General features: G+C 42.2%; 1 protein-coding gene across 1 annotated transcript in view; it reads right to left on the bottom strand.

Moving 5' to 3' along the window:
* Nucleotides 1-16,183, bottom strand: part of MYO3B (myosin IIIB) — a 357,251-nt gene that overhangs the window by 174,539 nt on the left and 166,529 nt on the right. The window contains exon 21 of the mRNA XM_054723043.1: nt 15,685-15,814. Within this exon, the coding sequence (XP_054579018.1) occupies nt 15,685-15,814 (130 nt within the window). The remainder of the gene's footprint in view (nt 1-15,684; nt 15,815-16,183) is intronic.

Here is a 16,183-nt window from a genome sequence, read left to right as displayed (position 1 = left end):
CTCAGTCAGCAGGGGAGCTGAGGCCGCTTTCCATATTTTATCGCCACGTTGGTGGAAGCTGCCAGTTCAGTCTATCTACTAGTAAATGACAAGACTTTGCCCTTTGTAGAGCCAGGTTAAAAAAAACTCTGGGCATTGTTTGCCCACATTTTTGGTGGAGTGTGTGTGGACAGAACATGACTGTTAAATGGCTTGGCATGTATTTATTCACACAAATATTGGTGCCTAGACTGTTGATATGTATCCAAGAAAACGACTCGTTCAGAAAAATATGAAATCCACACACATATCAGCACTGACATCACTGATATGTACGAGTCACATATTTCCATCTCAGAGCAATATCCACATGCAACAGAGTGGTCTTTAGTCCAATCAGTGCTAGTGAAAGGGCAGAGCAGGACAGCACAAAATGTACTGTACCCTCCACCCTGTGTAACTATGTATATGACTCCTTTTTCTTAGAAAACCGCGAGAATGTAACAATTGCATGAACCTGCCAATAGGAATGTAGAGAGGTGGACTCAGTCCACTTTAGGCAAGCTGCCCAGTGTGCCTTTGTGTAACTGGACCCCTCACCCTACCCCTGACCAATCATAAACACTCTCCCTGCCCACTGCTTGAGACCCCCTTTAAAGCCTTTGTTGTGGCGAGAGAGGGTCTCTTTTTCCCCCGGTGAGCGCTGGAGATGAGAGCTCGTGCTAGCACGAATAAAGGTTCTCTTGCAGTTACAGCGGGTCTTGGCTCCTTCCTGGGGGGGTTTTGGGGATTCTGAACACTGGGCATTACACTAGTCCTGGACAAACCTATAACTTTGCAAAGAATATATTCAAGTCCCCTCCCCCACCACTCCTTTTCCCATCCCTGTTTCCACTTCGAAGGTGCAGCATGGCTTTAATGCTCTATCATCTCGCTACCCTGACAACCAATTCCCCTACTTCCATGCCCCACCCTGCACTTTTCCAGGCAGCACAAACCTCCATATCCTCATCAAACCTTTCCTGTCGGCATTGCAAACCTTCAGTTGTCAGTTCTCTTCGGACAACTAATCGAGGTCTAATTTGTTCATGGATAGATAAATGTATTCTATTACTTCACTCAGGTAAGATGTTTACATGTGAAGGAGAGAATTTGTCACCAGTCAGCATTGCACTGTTCCTTGTAGTTCCCTCTCACAAAAAGGCCCACCCATCTTACACCACATTGCTGGACTTTGGTCTTGATGAAGCAGCATGAACACAAAGGGCTTGCTCCATGGATGCCATGGCAGGATGCTATGGCGCACGAGTGGTGGACCACTGATCTCCTCAAATTCCTTGTTTGACATAAAATACAAGTGAGTGATAGAGTGTGGAAGTGATTTGAAGTCCATCGCAGGCCTAGGATAAGAATCTAGGTTTCTCAGTTTCAAGTCTAGTGTCCTTTTCATTGCTAAAGAGGGAGAACCAAAGAAACACAGTTCCAAGCACTCAACCATCATCTTGCACAATGGGACATTAACAGCCTCTTGTTTTCTGAAGGCCCATGTGGCTTTCTCAGTCTTAATTGAAAACACAAGGAAACAATGTGCTTCACACAAGGAAATCATATAACTGACCCACCATCAACAGATAAGGTGTGTTGAGGGACTTTTTATTGCTTTTTATCTGCAGTAATCAGTTTATTCTCTTTTGACTGAGCATTTTATTTAGGATTCTAAACTCAGACTACGGAATGTCACTTTTCTACCCATTAGCATTTGGCCTCATTAGCATTTGTAGTAACTAACTGGTATGAGGCCCTTAATGGCTTGTATCCAAACCATTCATTCACCTTTGGCCACAAAGATGAATAAATAATCCACCTGCAGGCCACTGGAAGAGTGAAATAGCAAAGCTTGGGTCTATGGCCTCACCAGCAATTTATAATGCCTTAATAAAGTCTTCCTTTTCCATGCTTTCTCCCTCCAAAAATTGCCCCCATAGTTAGTGAAGAGGTTCAGAACAGGCCTCCCCAAGATATTCTACTTTGGCATGTGGATTATTTTGAGCTGAAGAAAAATCAAAATCTTGTGGACTCAAGAGAAACTTTTACTTCTCCCTTAAAGACTTTAAATTTGGAACCTTGCCAATAATAGAAGTTATCACCAGAAATATGTTTTTATGACCTATCTATGGGGCAGCATAAATTTCTAATTACTCAACACCTGCTCTTGTTATTGTCCTGTGACTTACCCTCCTCCCCTCTGAAGCCTTGGGGCATCTCCCCTCATTCCTTAGCTGAGGATGCCATATACACCTCATTTTACCTTTCTGTCTCTGAACCTCTCATACATATGGGGTCTCTGTATATATGTATGTAATTAAATTTGGTTATTTTCTCTTGTTAATCTGTCTCATGGAGATTTAATTATTAGGCCAACTGAAAGAATCTAGAAGGGTAGAGAAAAATTTCTTCCTCCCCCACCTTAGTACTTTCACTGGAAGGGAATGGCAAGTCACTTGTCTTTATACTTGTAATTTTAATTTGCTCTACTCATAGTTAATCACCATGAGCAACTAGCAATGACTGTTTCTGTGGTATATTTCCAGTTACTCCTCCTTCTTCACTTTGTTATTGTGGCTAAAGTGAGCTTATTCAGATGTCTAATTTTTATATTACTCTTCTTCTGTAGCCCATGAGAGAGGGGACAAAGTTTTTTGCTCCCTCACTGCAATGTCTTAAAGATTAAGTAATTCAAGATGCTTGCCTTCAACATCATAACATATATTCTCCTAGTAAAAAAAATATGCTTCTTTCAGTTTCCATATTAGCAAATACAAGCCATTTTGGGGGAAAAATCGGTATTAATATGAACATAGTCATTTCATATATATATATAAATAATGTCATTTTATATATAAATGTGTGTGTGTGTGTATATATACACATACACACACACACACACACTGAGTGGCCAGATTATTATGATTTCTGAACTAATAATAACCTGGCCACTCAGTGTATATCCTATATAATAAAAGGCTAATATGCAAATTGTCCCCTTGACCAGGAGCTCAACCAGCAGGCAGGCTGGCCAACCGCCCATGTCCCCAACCCCTGGCCAGGCTGGCCAGACCCCACCCATGCACGAATTCATGCACCAGGCCTCTAATACATACACACACACACACACACACACACACACACACACACATACAATGAGTGGCCAGATTATTATGCGTTCAGAGATCATAATAATCTGGCCACTCAGTGTATATATTAGAGGCCTGGTGCACGATATTCATGCACTGGGGGGTGGGGGATTCCCTCAGCCTGGCCTGTGCCCTCTGGCAGTCCAGGACCCCTCGGGGGATGTCCACCTGCCGGCTTAGGGAGCGGGCCTAAGCCAGCAGGCAGGTATCCCCCGAGGGGTCCTCAGTGCTGCTGTGGAGGCAGGAGAGGCTCCCACCATTGCCACTGCGCTTGCCAGCCATGAGCCCAGCTTCTGGCTGAGCTGTGCTCCCCCTGTGGGAGTGCACTGACCACCAGGGGACAGCTCCTGTGTTGAACATCTGCCCCCTGGTGGTCAGTGCATGTCATAGCGACCAGTCGCTCTGCCATTCAGTTGATTTGCATATTAGGGTTTTATTATATAGGAGTATATGTTTGATTTCAAAAACTTTCTAAATTCAAGTCTTATCCTGCAGACTTGGAATGCAATTAATTACTGATTTTTTAAAAGAATAGAAACTATAGAAAATAAAAGCCAACAAAAAAGGTTATTTCTCTGATGAAGAGACTCTACAAGTATTACAACTCTATGCCAAATAAAGAGGCTGCAGTCAGTCAGTGCACTTGTCTCTGAGTCCTTTTAAATCAATGCAAATATTTTACCTTATATTGGTAATTTTCTTTGGCAATTATTTGATTCCTTATAGAGATTGCAAGCTCTTTAAAGTCAGGCACTTAGTACATCTGTTCTCATTCATTAATTCAAAAAGTATTTATTCAGCACCTGCTCTAAGGCTTGCAAAGTTCCCTACATATGATTGAGGCTAAAAGACAAAAGTTTATCGAAGATGCTTTAATGCACCAGAACAACATTTTAGATAATTTTTAGCCTCAATTTCTATAGATGGATAATCTCTTCCATCTCTTGGCAAACTTCAGTACCACAGATTTTTCTTTCAGTCATTCAAGAACATTATTTCATGGAAACAAGCAATTGACTGTGAACCATTTTTGCAGTTCGTATGGCACCATGGATGAGTAATAAACCTGAATGAAACAGATCTATGGTTTAAATGTTTCTAGAGAATATCTCTTTCAAAGCCGAAGATGTTCCCTGATGCACTAAAGCTACCCATGAATCTAATTAATACTGTGTCTTGTGACTCCTCATTGGAGTCTAAGCTCCAGGAAGGCAGGCACTAAGTCTATCCTATTTGCCACTGTATATCTAGTGCTTAGCACAATATATCTATCACATAGCAAGCACTCAATAAATACATGTGAATGAATGAGTGAATGAATAAACTGAGTTGCATTAAATTTTTACTTAACATGACATCCAATACCATCCAGGAGCAGGCCCCAACTCACTTCGCTTCCCTCTACATACCCTGAACATTTTGCTAGTCTCTGGCCATGACATGCTCCCCTTATATTTCAGACCCTTTGCTCAAGCTATCTGAGGCCTGGATTACAGAGCTGAAGTGGTTAAGATTGTAAATTTCTGGGATCCAACCACCTGGGGTTTGTGTCAGTGTTGCCACTTACTTGTTAAGAGGGCTCAAACAAGTTACTTGCCTTCTTAGTATCTGGGTTTCATCATCCCAGAAGGCTAGATGAATGTTTATTGAATTTCTGGAATAAAGTGTTCCTGTTCAATTTATAGTTAACAGAATTTCAGTGATGAGTAAAGATGCAGATGTTGTTGGTATAGGGGGTTTTATTAGAGCCACGTATACCCCTACAGGTCCTAGTTGGTCAAGGAGTTTTAGTTTAAGCTAAATAACTTGGCTCAGTTTAGTGATAATCTTTAACGCATATATTTTGAGATTTACAAAAATGTTATTAATTAGGGGTTCCACTTAATCAGAGTTTACAGAATATCCAATTTTCTATTGCCTAGAGCAGGCGTTCTCAAACTACGGCCTGCGGGCCACATGCGGGTGTTTTTGCCGTTTTGTTTTTTTACTTCAAAATAAGATATGTGCAGTGTGCATAGGAATTTGTTCATAGTTTTTTGTTTTAAACTATAGTCCAGCCCTCCAACGGTCTGAGGGACAGTGAACTGGCCCCCTGTTTAAAAAGTTTGAGGACCCCTGGCCTAGAGCCTCATTAAATATTGGGTTTGATGACTAGAAAAGAAAGCAAATAACTGAGGATTTAATGTCTGGGGTTTATTTTATTCTTTCCTATTTGTCTTAAAATATTATTTTTAAAGCAGAAATCACAAACTATCAACAGAAGGGAAGGAAGAAAGGGAGGGAGGGAGGGAGGAAGAACCCATAGTACTGTATAGTACTATCTATTGTCTTGAAAAAAAAAAAAATCCATCAGAGATAAGAAAATAAAGGAGAAATCCACTTATTTTGCCCGATATTTGTCCCTCTGCACCAGATTGGAAAAGAGTTGACAATACTTCAGTGCTAACATTTACTGAGTGTTTACAATGTAGTAGACACTGTGCTCAGTGTGTGAAATGAATTCTTTAATATGACAACCCTGTGGACAACCCTGTGAGCCATGTTCCCAATCTATCAAGAAAAGAAACTGAGGCAAAAAGTATTCAAGTTTCTTGCCTAAATATCCAAAGTGCAGAGCAGTGAAGTAATACTGAGAAAGCCCGTCAATTAGGATGTCCTAATTTAAGACTGTGGGGTTGTTTCAGGGCTTTTGATCATATCCAAGGTAGACCACTGAGTAATTGGTGGGATTGCTGCCTGGCCAAACTGATTAAACCCAATTGATTTGATTTTTTTAAAAATCTTTATTGCTGAAAATATTACATAAATCCTTCTTTTACTCCCATTAACGCCTTCCAGCCCGCTCCCATCCCCCACCCAGGCCCTCACCACCCCATTGTCTGTGTCCATGGGCTATACATATATGCATACAAGTTCATTGGTTGATCTCTTCCCACCCACCCTCCCCTGCCTTCCCTCTGAGGTTCAATGCTCTGTTCATGCTTCTATGTCTCTGGGTCTATTTTTGATCATCAGTTTACTTGGTTCATTGCATTCCACATATGAGTGAGATCATGTGATACTTGTCTTTCTCTGACTGGCTTATTTCATTCACCATACTACTCTCCAGGTCACTCTATGCTGTTGCAAATGGTAAGAGTTCTTTCCTTTTTATTGCCATGTAGTATTCCATTGTGTCAATGTACCATAGTATTTTTGTGTGTGTTTTTCCCCCCACTCATCTGCTGAACCCAATTGATTTTAGATGACTGTCTGGAATTTTTTAAGTCATTTACATACTGAACCAAGTCAACCACACAGCAATCCCACTGATTACTCAGCAATCACTATTGTGGCTAAACCAAATCTAGTCATCATTGGGGGGAAAAGTTGATTTGGCTTTTGTGTGAATTGAACTACCCTTGTGAAATGCAAAGAATGGAACCACTCTACTAAACTGGAACCTTAATAAAATCTCAGTGGTCCTCTCCCATTTCCAACTCTCAAGTTCAGTTAAGTGACATTTTTTTTTAGTTTACTGACATCTCACATGTGCATGCCAGTAAAGTTCACAATTGTTACTCCACACAGCTGTGGTTTACAGCTTCTCTTCACATACAAGATGCTGGCACCAGAGCAAAATGATTAACTTTTATATGCTTCTAACATATGGACTAGACTGTTAGAATCTGGTCTTGTGCTCTAAAGAGAAAAATACAGTTTTTATTAACATGACCCAAATTCCTGGGGAAAAAGTGTTAAGTTGTGATCCCTCTCTAAGTAGAGAGATTACAATTTTAATGGCTTTGTTTCGAATTCATTTGACTTGAAGTGCCCAGAGTTATCTTTTAGTAAAGGGAGGGGGAGGAGGGACCTGAAAGCCCCATTACAGAGAGAGTTAATAGTGGAATAAATTGACAAACTGTAAAGGACCTTGAGATTTTTCCTCCAATATGAGCTATGAAATGAAAGCAAAGAACCTTTCATCCTAAATGGGAACATATTTCTTTTCTATGAATGAGAAAGATGCTGGCTGAGAGAATCAGAATGTATTTTTCTTGCATTTCTGACCATTTGAAAAATCAAAAACTGCTATATTTGCTATACTTGACAGGATCATTAAAGAAATAAAACAAAATGGCTCTAAATTGAAGTGCCACTTAAAAATAAAATGTACATTCGCTGTCACTTTTAGGAGCTATGGTTAAAATGTGTTTGGGAAAGACAGTGGATCTCATTCACAACAGATACTAACGTTCCCAATATTAGTCATCATTACCACTCGATATGGAAGGTTTTAGTTTCTAGTGTTTAAGGTTATTTTTAGTTTTCTAAGGACATAACAGCAACAGAGTCCCTAGAGCTAGGAAAGCATGAGGGACTTTAAGAAATGGGACTCAGGACCCATGCTGGACAAGACGTGGGGGAAAATTCTCTGATCAGCATTGCCTCAGTGAGTCCCATTTGACTTTTTTAAATATATATATATTATTAATTTCAGAGAGGAAGGGAGAGAGAGAGAGACATAGAAACATCGATGAGAGAGAATCATTGATCAGCTGCCTCTTGCACACCCACACTGGGGATCAAGCCCGCAACCTGGGATATGCCTTAACTGGGAATGGAACCATGATCTCCTGGTTCATAAGTTGAAGCTCAACCACTGAGCATCACCGGCCTGGCCCATTTGACTCTTGATCCTCAAGATGCTTTTCACAAAAAGATTCTTACTGGTTTTGGAAGCTCTGTACATGAGAACCACCTTGATATTTCTGCAGTAAAGATACCTATTGAATTTTCATATTTAATATTCTCCATACTTTTTGACCATAGAAATCTCTTATTCACCACACCTCTTCACCTCCCACAAGCCTAGTGTTTTATGAAACACACTTCAGAAAACACTGTTCTAGATACTGATAAGATGGGACTCTTCTAGAGCCAAAGGAACTTTTAAAACCTTGTGCTAAACTCTGAGAATCCAGAATAGCGACTTCTCTCACACACTCAAAAATAGTGGTCGCCCAGCCAGTGTGGCTCAGTGGTTGAGTGTTGACCTAAGAAAAGGATTAGGAGGCAGAGGAGGGGGCACAGATGAATGGTGTGGTGATGAGAGTGAAGGGACAGAAATATCTCCAGAAAGCAGAATTAGCATGGATAATGGCATGGCACTATGCAGCACTGTGAGCAGTTCTGGCTGTATGTTCTGTATATAAATGAAATAGAAGACACTGTCTTGTCCTCGCGGAGCTTACAATTTTCTCAAGTAGACAAGACTGTTGTATGAGACAACTGCACAGCTGGGTAGGCCAAAGTACTAAACTCCACAGCTCTGCTTGCAAATTATTGGAGATGAGTATAATTAACATTTGCTATTTCCATTATTCAAATGACCCTCAGCATCATTTGCTCTACTCCTGAGACAAGAATCTGACTCTTGCCCATTCCCGGCGGGTGCTGGGAAGACTCCCCAGCTAGTGATGGCACCTTCCAGCTCCCAGGGTCACACCTGCAGAGAGCAGTGTGGTTCTCTGCTGTGCCTTGAGCATGAAGTCAGCCTATTGAGGCATCTCAGTTCATTGGGGATAAGCAAGAAACGGTTCCACTTTTCCCTGCAACTTCCCCACTCATGCTGACACTGCACCTCTCTATGGGGACAGGAGCTCTTACTCATATTCCAGCCCCATTTCATAGATTCGCCTGATATTTTCTGTTACTAAAGATTATTTTTGGTTTTGAAGATTCCTTCTTATTTATTTTTAACCTTTACTAGCATATCAATTCAAAGTTCTTTGCCCCATTCTCCCTTTCCCTCCAGGGTGGACTGATGCTTTCATGACTGACAGAGTCTTCTCTCAACACCTCTGCTCTGGGCCAGCTCCTCTGGTGCAGGAAGAGGAGGAAGAAAGGGGAAAGGGCAGAGTTCTGTTTCCCTGACTGGCAGAAGTGGCACATTATCTGGCTGGTCACAACCGTCCCTGCGGCTCATCCTGAATGAGCCCCTCAACTCTTAGTGACCTGTTATGAGCTGAACTGTACCAACAACCCCCTCCCCCAATTTATATGCTGAACCTCAGAATTTGACTTAATTTAGAGATAGAACCTTTAAAAAGGTGCTTAAGTTCAAAGGAGGTCCTATGAGTGGGCCCTCATCCATTATAACTTCATTGTCCTTATAAGAAGAGATTAGAACAGAGAAAATATACGAACAGATCAAGGGACGACCATGTGAGAACACAGGTTTTCTTAAATAAATAGATATAGACAAGCTGCTTTTAAAAATTATAGGTGAAGGACCTAGAAGAAACAAAAGAATTTTTGAAAAAGAATAAAGTTGGAGGAATCACACTACCTGCCTTTAGGACTTACTATAAATGCTACAAGAGGCAGTGTGGTATTGGTGAAGAGTTAGATATGTAGGTCAATAAAACAGACCCACACAAATATAACCAACTGGTTTTTGACAAATGTGAAAGCAGGTCAATGGAAAAAGGATAGTCATTTCATTAAATGGGCATACTTATGAAAAAATGAGTCTCAACCTCGTACCCCATACAAAAATTAACTCAGAATAAATGCTAGATGTAAATGTAGAATGTAAAAGTAGCTATTGAGTGTCTGTTACACAGAGCTGACTCCTTGGGAACACCCTTGTTCTCTCTGGTCACCCCTGCTCAAGTTTCTCATTCTGAATGGTTCTCTTCAGGAGCTCACCCGCATCTCCCACAGTATTTCAGATCAGCATCAGGAACCCCCCTCCACCCAGCAGCTCGCCATAGTTATCCATCTCGCTTCCCTCCCTTTGTCTTGAGTCCTTTCCTCCCTTAATCATCCCACTTCCACTTCCCTCTCCTCTCCATGCTTAGAAACCTCATTACTCCCAGACTGCTCAATTTTCTCTAGCCTTTTATTTGTATTTTAATCTCTTCCAAGAAGCCTTTCTTAGTTAAAAGAACTCTTTTTCATGTCAACTCATGGTATTTCCATGACTTTTCCTTCTATTTTTTAAAATATGTTTTTATTGATTTTAGAGAGAGAAGGGAGAGGGCGAGACACGCGTCAACTGGCTGCCTCCTGCACGCCCCCTACTGGGGATTGAGCCAGCAAGGGGGGAGGGGGTAAATAGAGCTGGCGACCTCTCAGTGCATGGAACAACACTCAGTGCATGGAGCCACACCAGCCAGGGCCCTTCTATTGTTACTTGTATAGACACAGTGATCATATCGCCCACTTTATTGATTTACATGCCTGTTCAGAATTTATTTATTTTTCTTACTTTTTTATACATTTTAGGATTTGGCACTATCTGTCCCTGACTATTCTGGCTAGGATTTTCTTTTATTCCTTGTAGAAATCACCTATGCATAGCACCCTATCTAGAAAGATGATACACATGTAATTATCTATTGACTGAAACACACACCCAAATTAAACAGAATGAAGTGGGCCTCTGTGTGCGGAGGAACGGACTCACCAGGGCTCCCTGACAGGGCTGGCTCCTTACAGCCTCTGTTTCAGGAAGAGCGGAGGACTGTTCATGTCCTTGACCCTGGAACTTGGTCATTTAGAGTCAGCTCATCCTGCTAAACTCATTTGCTGAACTGTCAGGATGGAGGAGCAGCCATAAATAGAAAATGAAAACTCAGAGATGGTTACTAATGGCTCCTCTTAGGAGCTTAAAGCATTTAATTTGGGGAGCTACAGAATCAGGAACAGACAATCAACAAGTATGTTAGCAGTGAAAGCGTTACAATGCTTTGCAGATACAACATGGAGGCTCATCTTGCCCCCTCCACATCCAAATAAAAGGGGAGTCAGCCCTTAGCAGGTTTGGCTCAGTGGATAGAGCATCATCGGCCCGCGGACTAAAGGGTCCTGGGTTTGATTCTGGTCAAGGGCACAAACTTTGCTTGTAGGCTTGGTCCCCCACATGCCGGATGCAACCAAACAATGTGTCTTTCTCACATTGATGTTTCTCTCTATGTATCTCCCCCTCCCTTCCACACTCTCTAAAAATCAATGGAAAAATATCTCGGGTAAAGATTAACAAAAATAAATAAAAAGGGGAGCCAGTGGAAGTCAAGATTGAGAGACTTGACTGTTGATTTTACTGCAAATCAAATTCCACGGGAGAGACCTGAAGGAGCCGGTGGAGACAAAGCTCAGTTCTAGCTTCTGATGCAAAAGCCAGACTTTCAGGCTCAGACGATGTTCCCTCTGGAGCTACTCTTGTTTCTTATAGTTTTCCCCAAGTTCCTAAAGCCTTTGAGACCCCAAATTACTCTTTGGAAGTCAGGATTCATGATTCAAAGGCAGAAAAGGGTTTTTCAGGATCTTTTTGAAAACTCCTCTTCTCTTTCCGCCCCTGAGCCCTTTGAACTTTTCTCTAGTTTACTAGTAGCGAGTGGGACATTGCCCAAACAGGAAAATATGCCATGAGACCTTGTTAGAACATCTTTCCTTTTAATGTTTTTATACGCAGATCATTCAGTTTGAGAAGTCCCAGCTGAAGGGTTAGAAAGCAGTGTTGCTGCCACATCAAATTTTCACGCATAAAATCTTCAGAGCATTTCCTATCAATAGGAAGAATTACAAAGAAAATTTCATCACCTCTGAAGTGGCCCATCAGCAGGCCTAAAGTGGTCGTACAAGAGGGGAACTGAGAGAACCCATATTGACTGCAGCTGCCTCCATTTACCCAATCGACACCGAATACCTTGGCATCAAAGTGTGCCCCTCAGGCGGAGGCATGGCCCCCACCAGAGGCAGCTGTGTGCCAGCAGGAGCCGCTGCTGGTGGGGGGTGGGGGGACTGCAGAAACCTGGGAGACGCTGATGACTCTGTGGTTTTCAGTATTTAGGGATATGCAATGTGAACAGGAAACAGGAAAATGCCGATTGCATTCCTCTCCCTGATTTTATGTCATGGTTTTACACAAACACACACAGAGGTCAATCCTCTCAACCTTGATAAGGGATTAAACCGAAGACCAATATTTCTGCTTGATATCCACTAATGAAGGGGTTGTTACCTGCCCAGCAGCCCAGAGAGGAAGCTGATTTTAAAGGACAGGAATGTTAGCCCGAGGCGCTCCAATGCCTGTGAATAAAAGCAAGGACAGCCACCGTCCAGCTAGCGGTAAACTTCAGCTGGACAGGGAACCTTAAGTAAAAACAGTAGAGGCTTTGGGTTTTTTTTTAAGATTCTAAGGTATCTGCTCTATATTTTGGGGAGAAAAGAATTACTGGGAAACAGAATGCATGCACAGAGAAGTGTGCAAAACGTAAATGCACAGCATAATAAATACTATAAAACCAACATCCATGCGGCCACCACCAAGACCAGGAGCCAGAGCATTGCCAACATCCCACAGGGACCTGACCTCTCCTCTCAGATCTGAGGGCCCAGTGCTGGACCTCTTCCTTGAGTTTGGGACTAACAGCCTCCAAGGGTTCCCAATTTTGACCTTTTCCTTCCTCTCTGTAGTTCATCCCCTAAAAGTTTATGAAGTCATCGCCCATAATATCTATGCTCACTGAATTAGTGTCGCATTTAAGTATTTGAGGGTCTCAAGCAAGATAAATAAAAATGACCAAGAAAATGGTTACTCATGCATTGAAAATATTAGCATACTCTTTTCCAAAACGACAGGTATGTGGGATCCTGTTTCAGCCAGAACACTGGGATGTACAGCCAGGTCTCCCTTCGTAAGGAGCCTGTGCCTTAAACATGTATTTGCAGTTTCAGCAAAAGCAGCACAACCTACTTCTGTCCATTAAGGTTTTCCCACCTTCAAAGGCTGTAATATAATAAAGCCAAAAAATATATAATATAGATGTTTTTAAAATTTAGAAGCTTAATTAATGGTCTGACCTATAACATAAGATGTACGATCTCTTTAGAGCTGAGTTTTGAGGACAAATATTGTCATAAGTAGATAAATTAATCTCTAATTCTAGGCAGAAAATGAAGGTAAAAGGACGTTCCAGTGGCTCTCGGGCAAAGCCATATTATCTCTATCTCTGTATTCTCCTTTGCTGCCTAAACAGTGCCTTACGACTGACTAGGAGCTGTCCTATAAATGCTTGTTGTTCGAAGGCATTTTTACATGAATAATTTCAGAAAAAGAAAACAGAATCATGCTTATTAGTTTTGATGTGTATTTGTGGCTTGTTACTTATACTCAAAATGTAGAGGAAATAAAGCTTGGGATTTCAAAAAAAATATTATGCATAATATACAACTCAGGAATACAAGGAAGCTTCTCAGGAAGGCACTTTTTAGTTCCCTCCAGTTGGTATAGAGTGCAGCATTAAGGCAAGATTCAGGAAGAGTTAAAAGACAGGAGGAAAGCTCTTTCGGAGAAAAACATAAAAAAAGAATCTCTTTGTTCCTGTTCCTTCCTGCTTTTAAGTGATCAGGGCCAATGGAAGGCAGAGCCTGATTTCTTACACAGCGCCACCTAGTGGCGTAGGCTGTGAACTCTTAAAATTTTTGCCAGAGGTTGAAAAATTGGAAATGCCAAAGCTGTGAACAGATTTGACAAATCATTATTTATATTTATGGGAGAGTGCTAATGTCAACTGACAAGTTCCTTGGATATATTTTATTTCAAAGAGTACATCTCCTATTCATAATGGCTTATCTTTGCCTCTGCACAGAGTCGTCTGATGAGTCTACGCCGTAGTGTCTGGTGAGGAAGCACCAGTCCTGCTCACACCTGCCCATTCTCCAGAAGTTCATAATGAATCGAATCCTGACTATGCCCAAGGGAGGTCTGGAGAGGAAGCTAGAGGGAAGCCTTCTGGTGGGCACCCTACTATTTTGTTTAAAGGAGCATGTTTGAATAAAGTTAAGACCCTGGTTTCAACTTTTCTCCCAAGTTAAGATAAAGCAAAGGTTGTAGACTGTGGCTTTTTTCTTAACCCAGCTTTTTATTCCTCTGCACGTTGCTGAAAATCAGACCTAGCAGCCACTCTCTTTTAACATGCAAAGTTCTCATGCTAGACACGGGTGCCAACGATTCCAAGAGGGAAGAAAAGAAGAGGAAATTATGAACAATGATAAAGAGGTTTCTCACCCTCCATTCTTAAAAGTATACCCATATTTGTTTCTAGATATAGCCTCAAAAATAAATAAATAAATAAATAAATAAATAAAGCCCTTGAGAGGACAGCTATGGGAAGATCTGATTTTTCCCAGCTAAAAGCAGCAGAATCCTAGGTAAATCAAAGGAACTTGACCCAATTAAAACTCATTTGGCAAAGATCAGCAACTTCCTGCTTCCTGGCATGAGAACTGACTAAGCAACTAAACGTAAGTTGACTGTAAGTAGGCATAGGCTGTGGATGTAGTGGATGTAGGCCAGCAATGGACCAGTTCCAAGCTGGTTAGGGGAGTAGTGGGGTGTGGTCGATGACTGGGTGGGAAATTGGACCAGGTAACCTCTGAGAACCCCATGATTGAATGGCTTTGATTCCTATACTCCCTTCACTTGGAATCATACATGAATAGGAATAATCTTCCTAATCTAGGTAAACTGAGACCATGTTAGAGTATTAGCATGAATTAATAACATATGGTTTTATAAATGCAAGAATGAAAAGAAGCAGGCAGAGAAAATGAGAAGTGAAAGTTCATGTTAGAGAAAGTGTGTGTGTGTGTACATATCCTATCTAATAAAGAGGGAATATGCTAATTGACACTCACACCATCACAAAGATGGTGGCGCCCACAGCCAATAAGGAGGGAATATGCTAATTGACTGCCACGCCCTCAAATATGGCGGCACCCACAGCCACAAGATGGTGGCTCCCAGTCCCCTCAACCCCACTGGGGTGCTGCGCACCTGCCTCCAGAGTCTCCCAGTCCCCTCAGCCCCCTAGCTGCCCAGGGCCGCCCGAGGGCTGGCTGAGGTTTGCGCTACCAGCAGTGGCAGCAGCAGAGGTGTGATGGGGCATCATCTTCCCCTGATCACTGGGTCACCTCCCGCCCGTGAGGGCTCCCGGACTGTGAGAGGGGGAAGGCTGGGCTGAGGGACCCCCTGTCCAGTGCATGAATTTTCATGCACCGGGTTTCTAATCCTATATAATGAGAGGAATATGCTAATTATCCTTGAGGCATAATGACCAGATCACAGATCTGCCGGAGGGTGGGGCAGCGAACTACAGGAGGGCGGCAAAAAGCTACAGGAGGGGGCAGGACAGCAAGCTATGGGGGTGGGGGGAAGGAGAGGGAGAAGGGAGGCGGGGGGGAGGCACAGGAGGGCAGGGCATCGGGCGGAGAGCTACAGGAAGGCAGCAGAGAGCTACTGGCGCATAGATTCGTACACAGGGCTACTAGTGTATACATAAAATTAAATTGCAAAAGAAACGATGACTTTCCTTTTCTTGAACTTTGTCAGACCTTCACCCCTGTTTAAAGTTCAGTGTTAGTACTGCAGCCCTGGCAGAACTGAGACACTAACTGGAAAACCCCAGCAGGGCCTGTAGAAGCATCGGTTGCAGGGCTATCAGGGGGAGGTTCCAAGTACCTGTTTTGGTTAAAGGGATTGAGAAGAGTCGCTGAAGAAGCCTGTTTTCTGATGTTCTTAAGACTACAACCACATCGGCAGGGAGAGTGTCTCTGTTTTTCTCAAGAAACCCGGAAGCATCGTATGATACCTGCAATATGAATAGCAAACTACAAGTTAGCCAATACTGTCCACCATTGGTGACACTGGTGAGCTGTCTGAGGTCGTCATCAATTGACCTCTGTGTAGAATTAATCTTGACACAGCCATGCTCTTAAATCCAGCCCACCAGATAAGGGGAAATTTTGAAATTTTTGACAGGGCAGTTTACCTTAATTTCTTATTCAGGTGCTCTTTGAAGACTCAAATCAATATCACATCAGAATAATTATTAAAACATTTCGGGCATTCTGGGGGGAGGGGGCCTGTGGGAGTGGAGGATATAGGGAGGATAAATGGTGATGGGGGAAAAAATAAAATAAAGAAAAAAACATACTGTGCACTAACTATACGTGAAGCA

Source organism: Eptesicus fuscus, chromosome 11, assembly GCF_027574615.1.
Source record: "Eptesicus fuscus isolate TK198812 chromosome 11, DD_ASM_mEF_20220401, whole genome shotgun sequence".
NCBI lineage: Eukaryota > Metazoa > Chordata > Mammalia > Chiroptera > Vespertilionidae > Eptesicus > Eptesicus fuscus.
The sequence above is the reverse complement of the archived record's forward strand: the minus strand, read 5'-3'. Positions and strand labels throughout refer to the sequence as shown.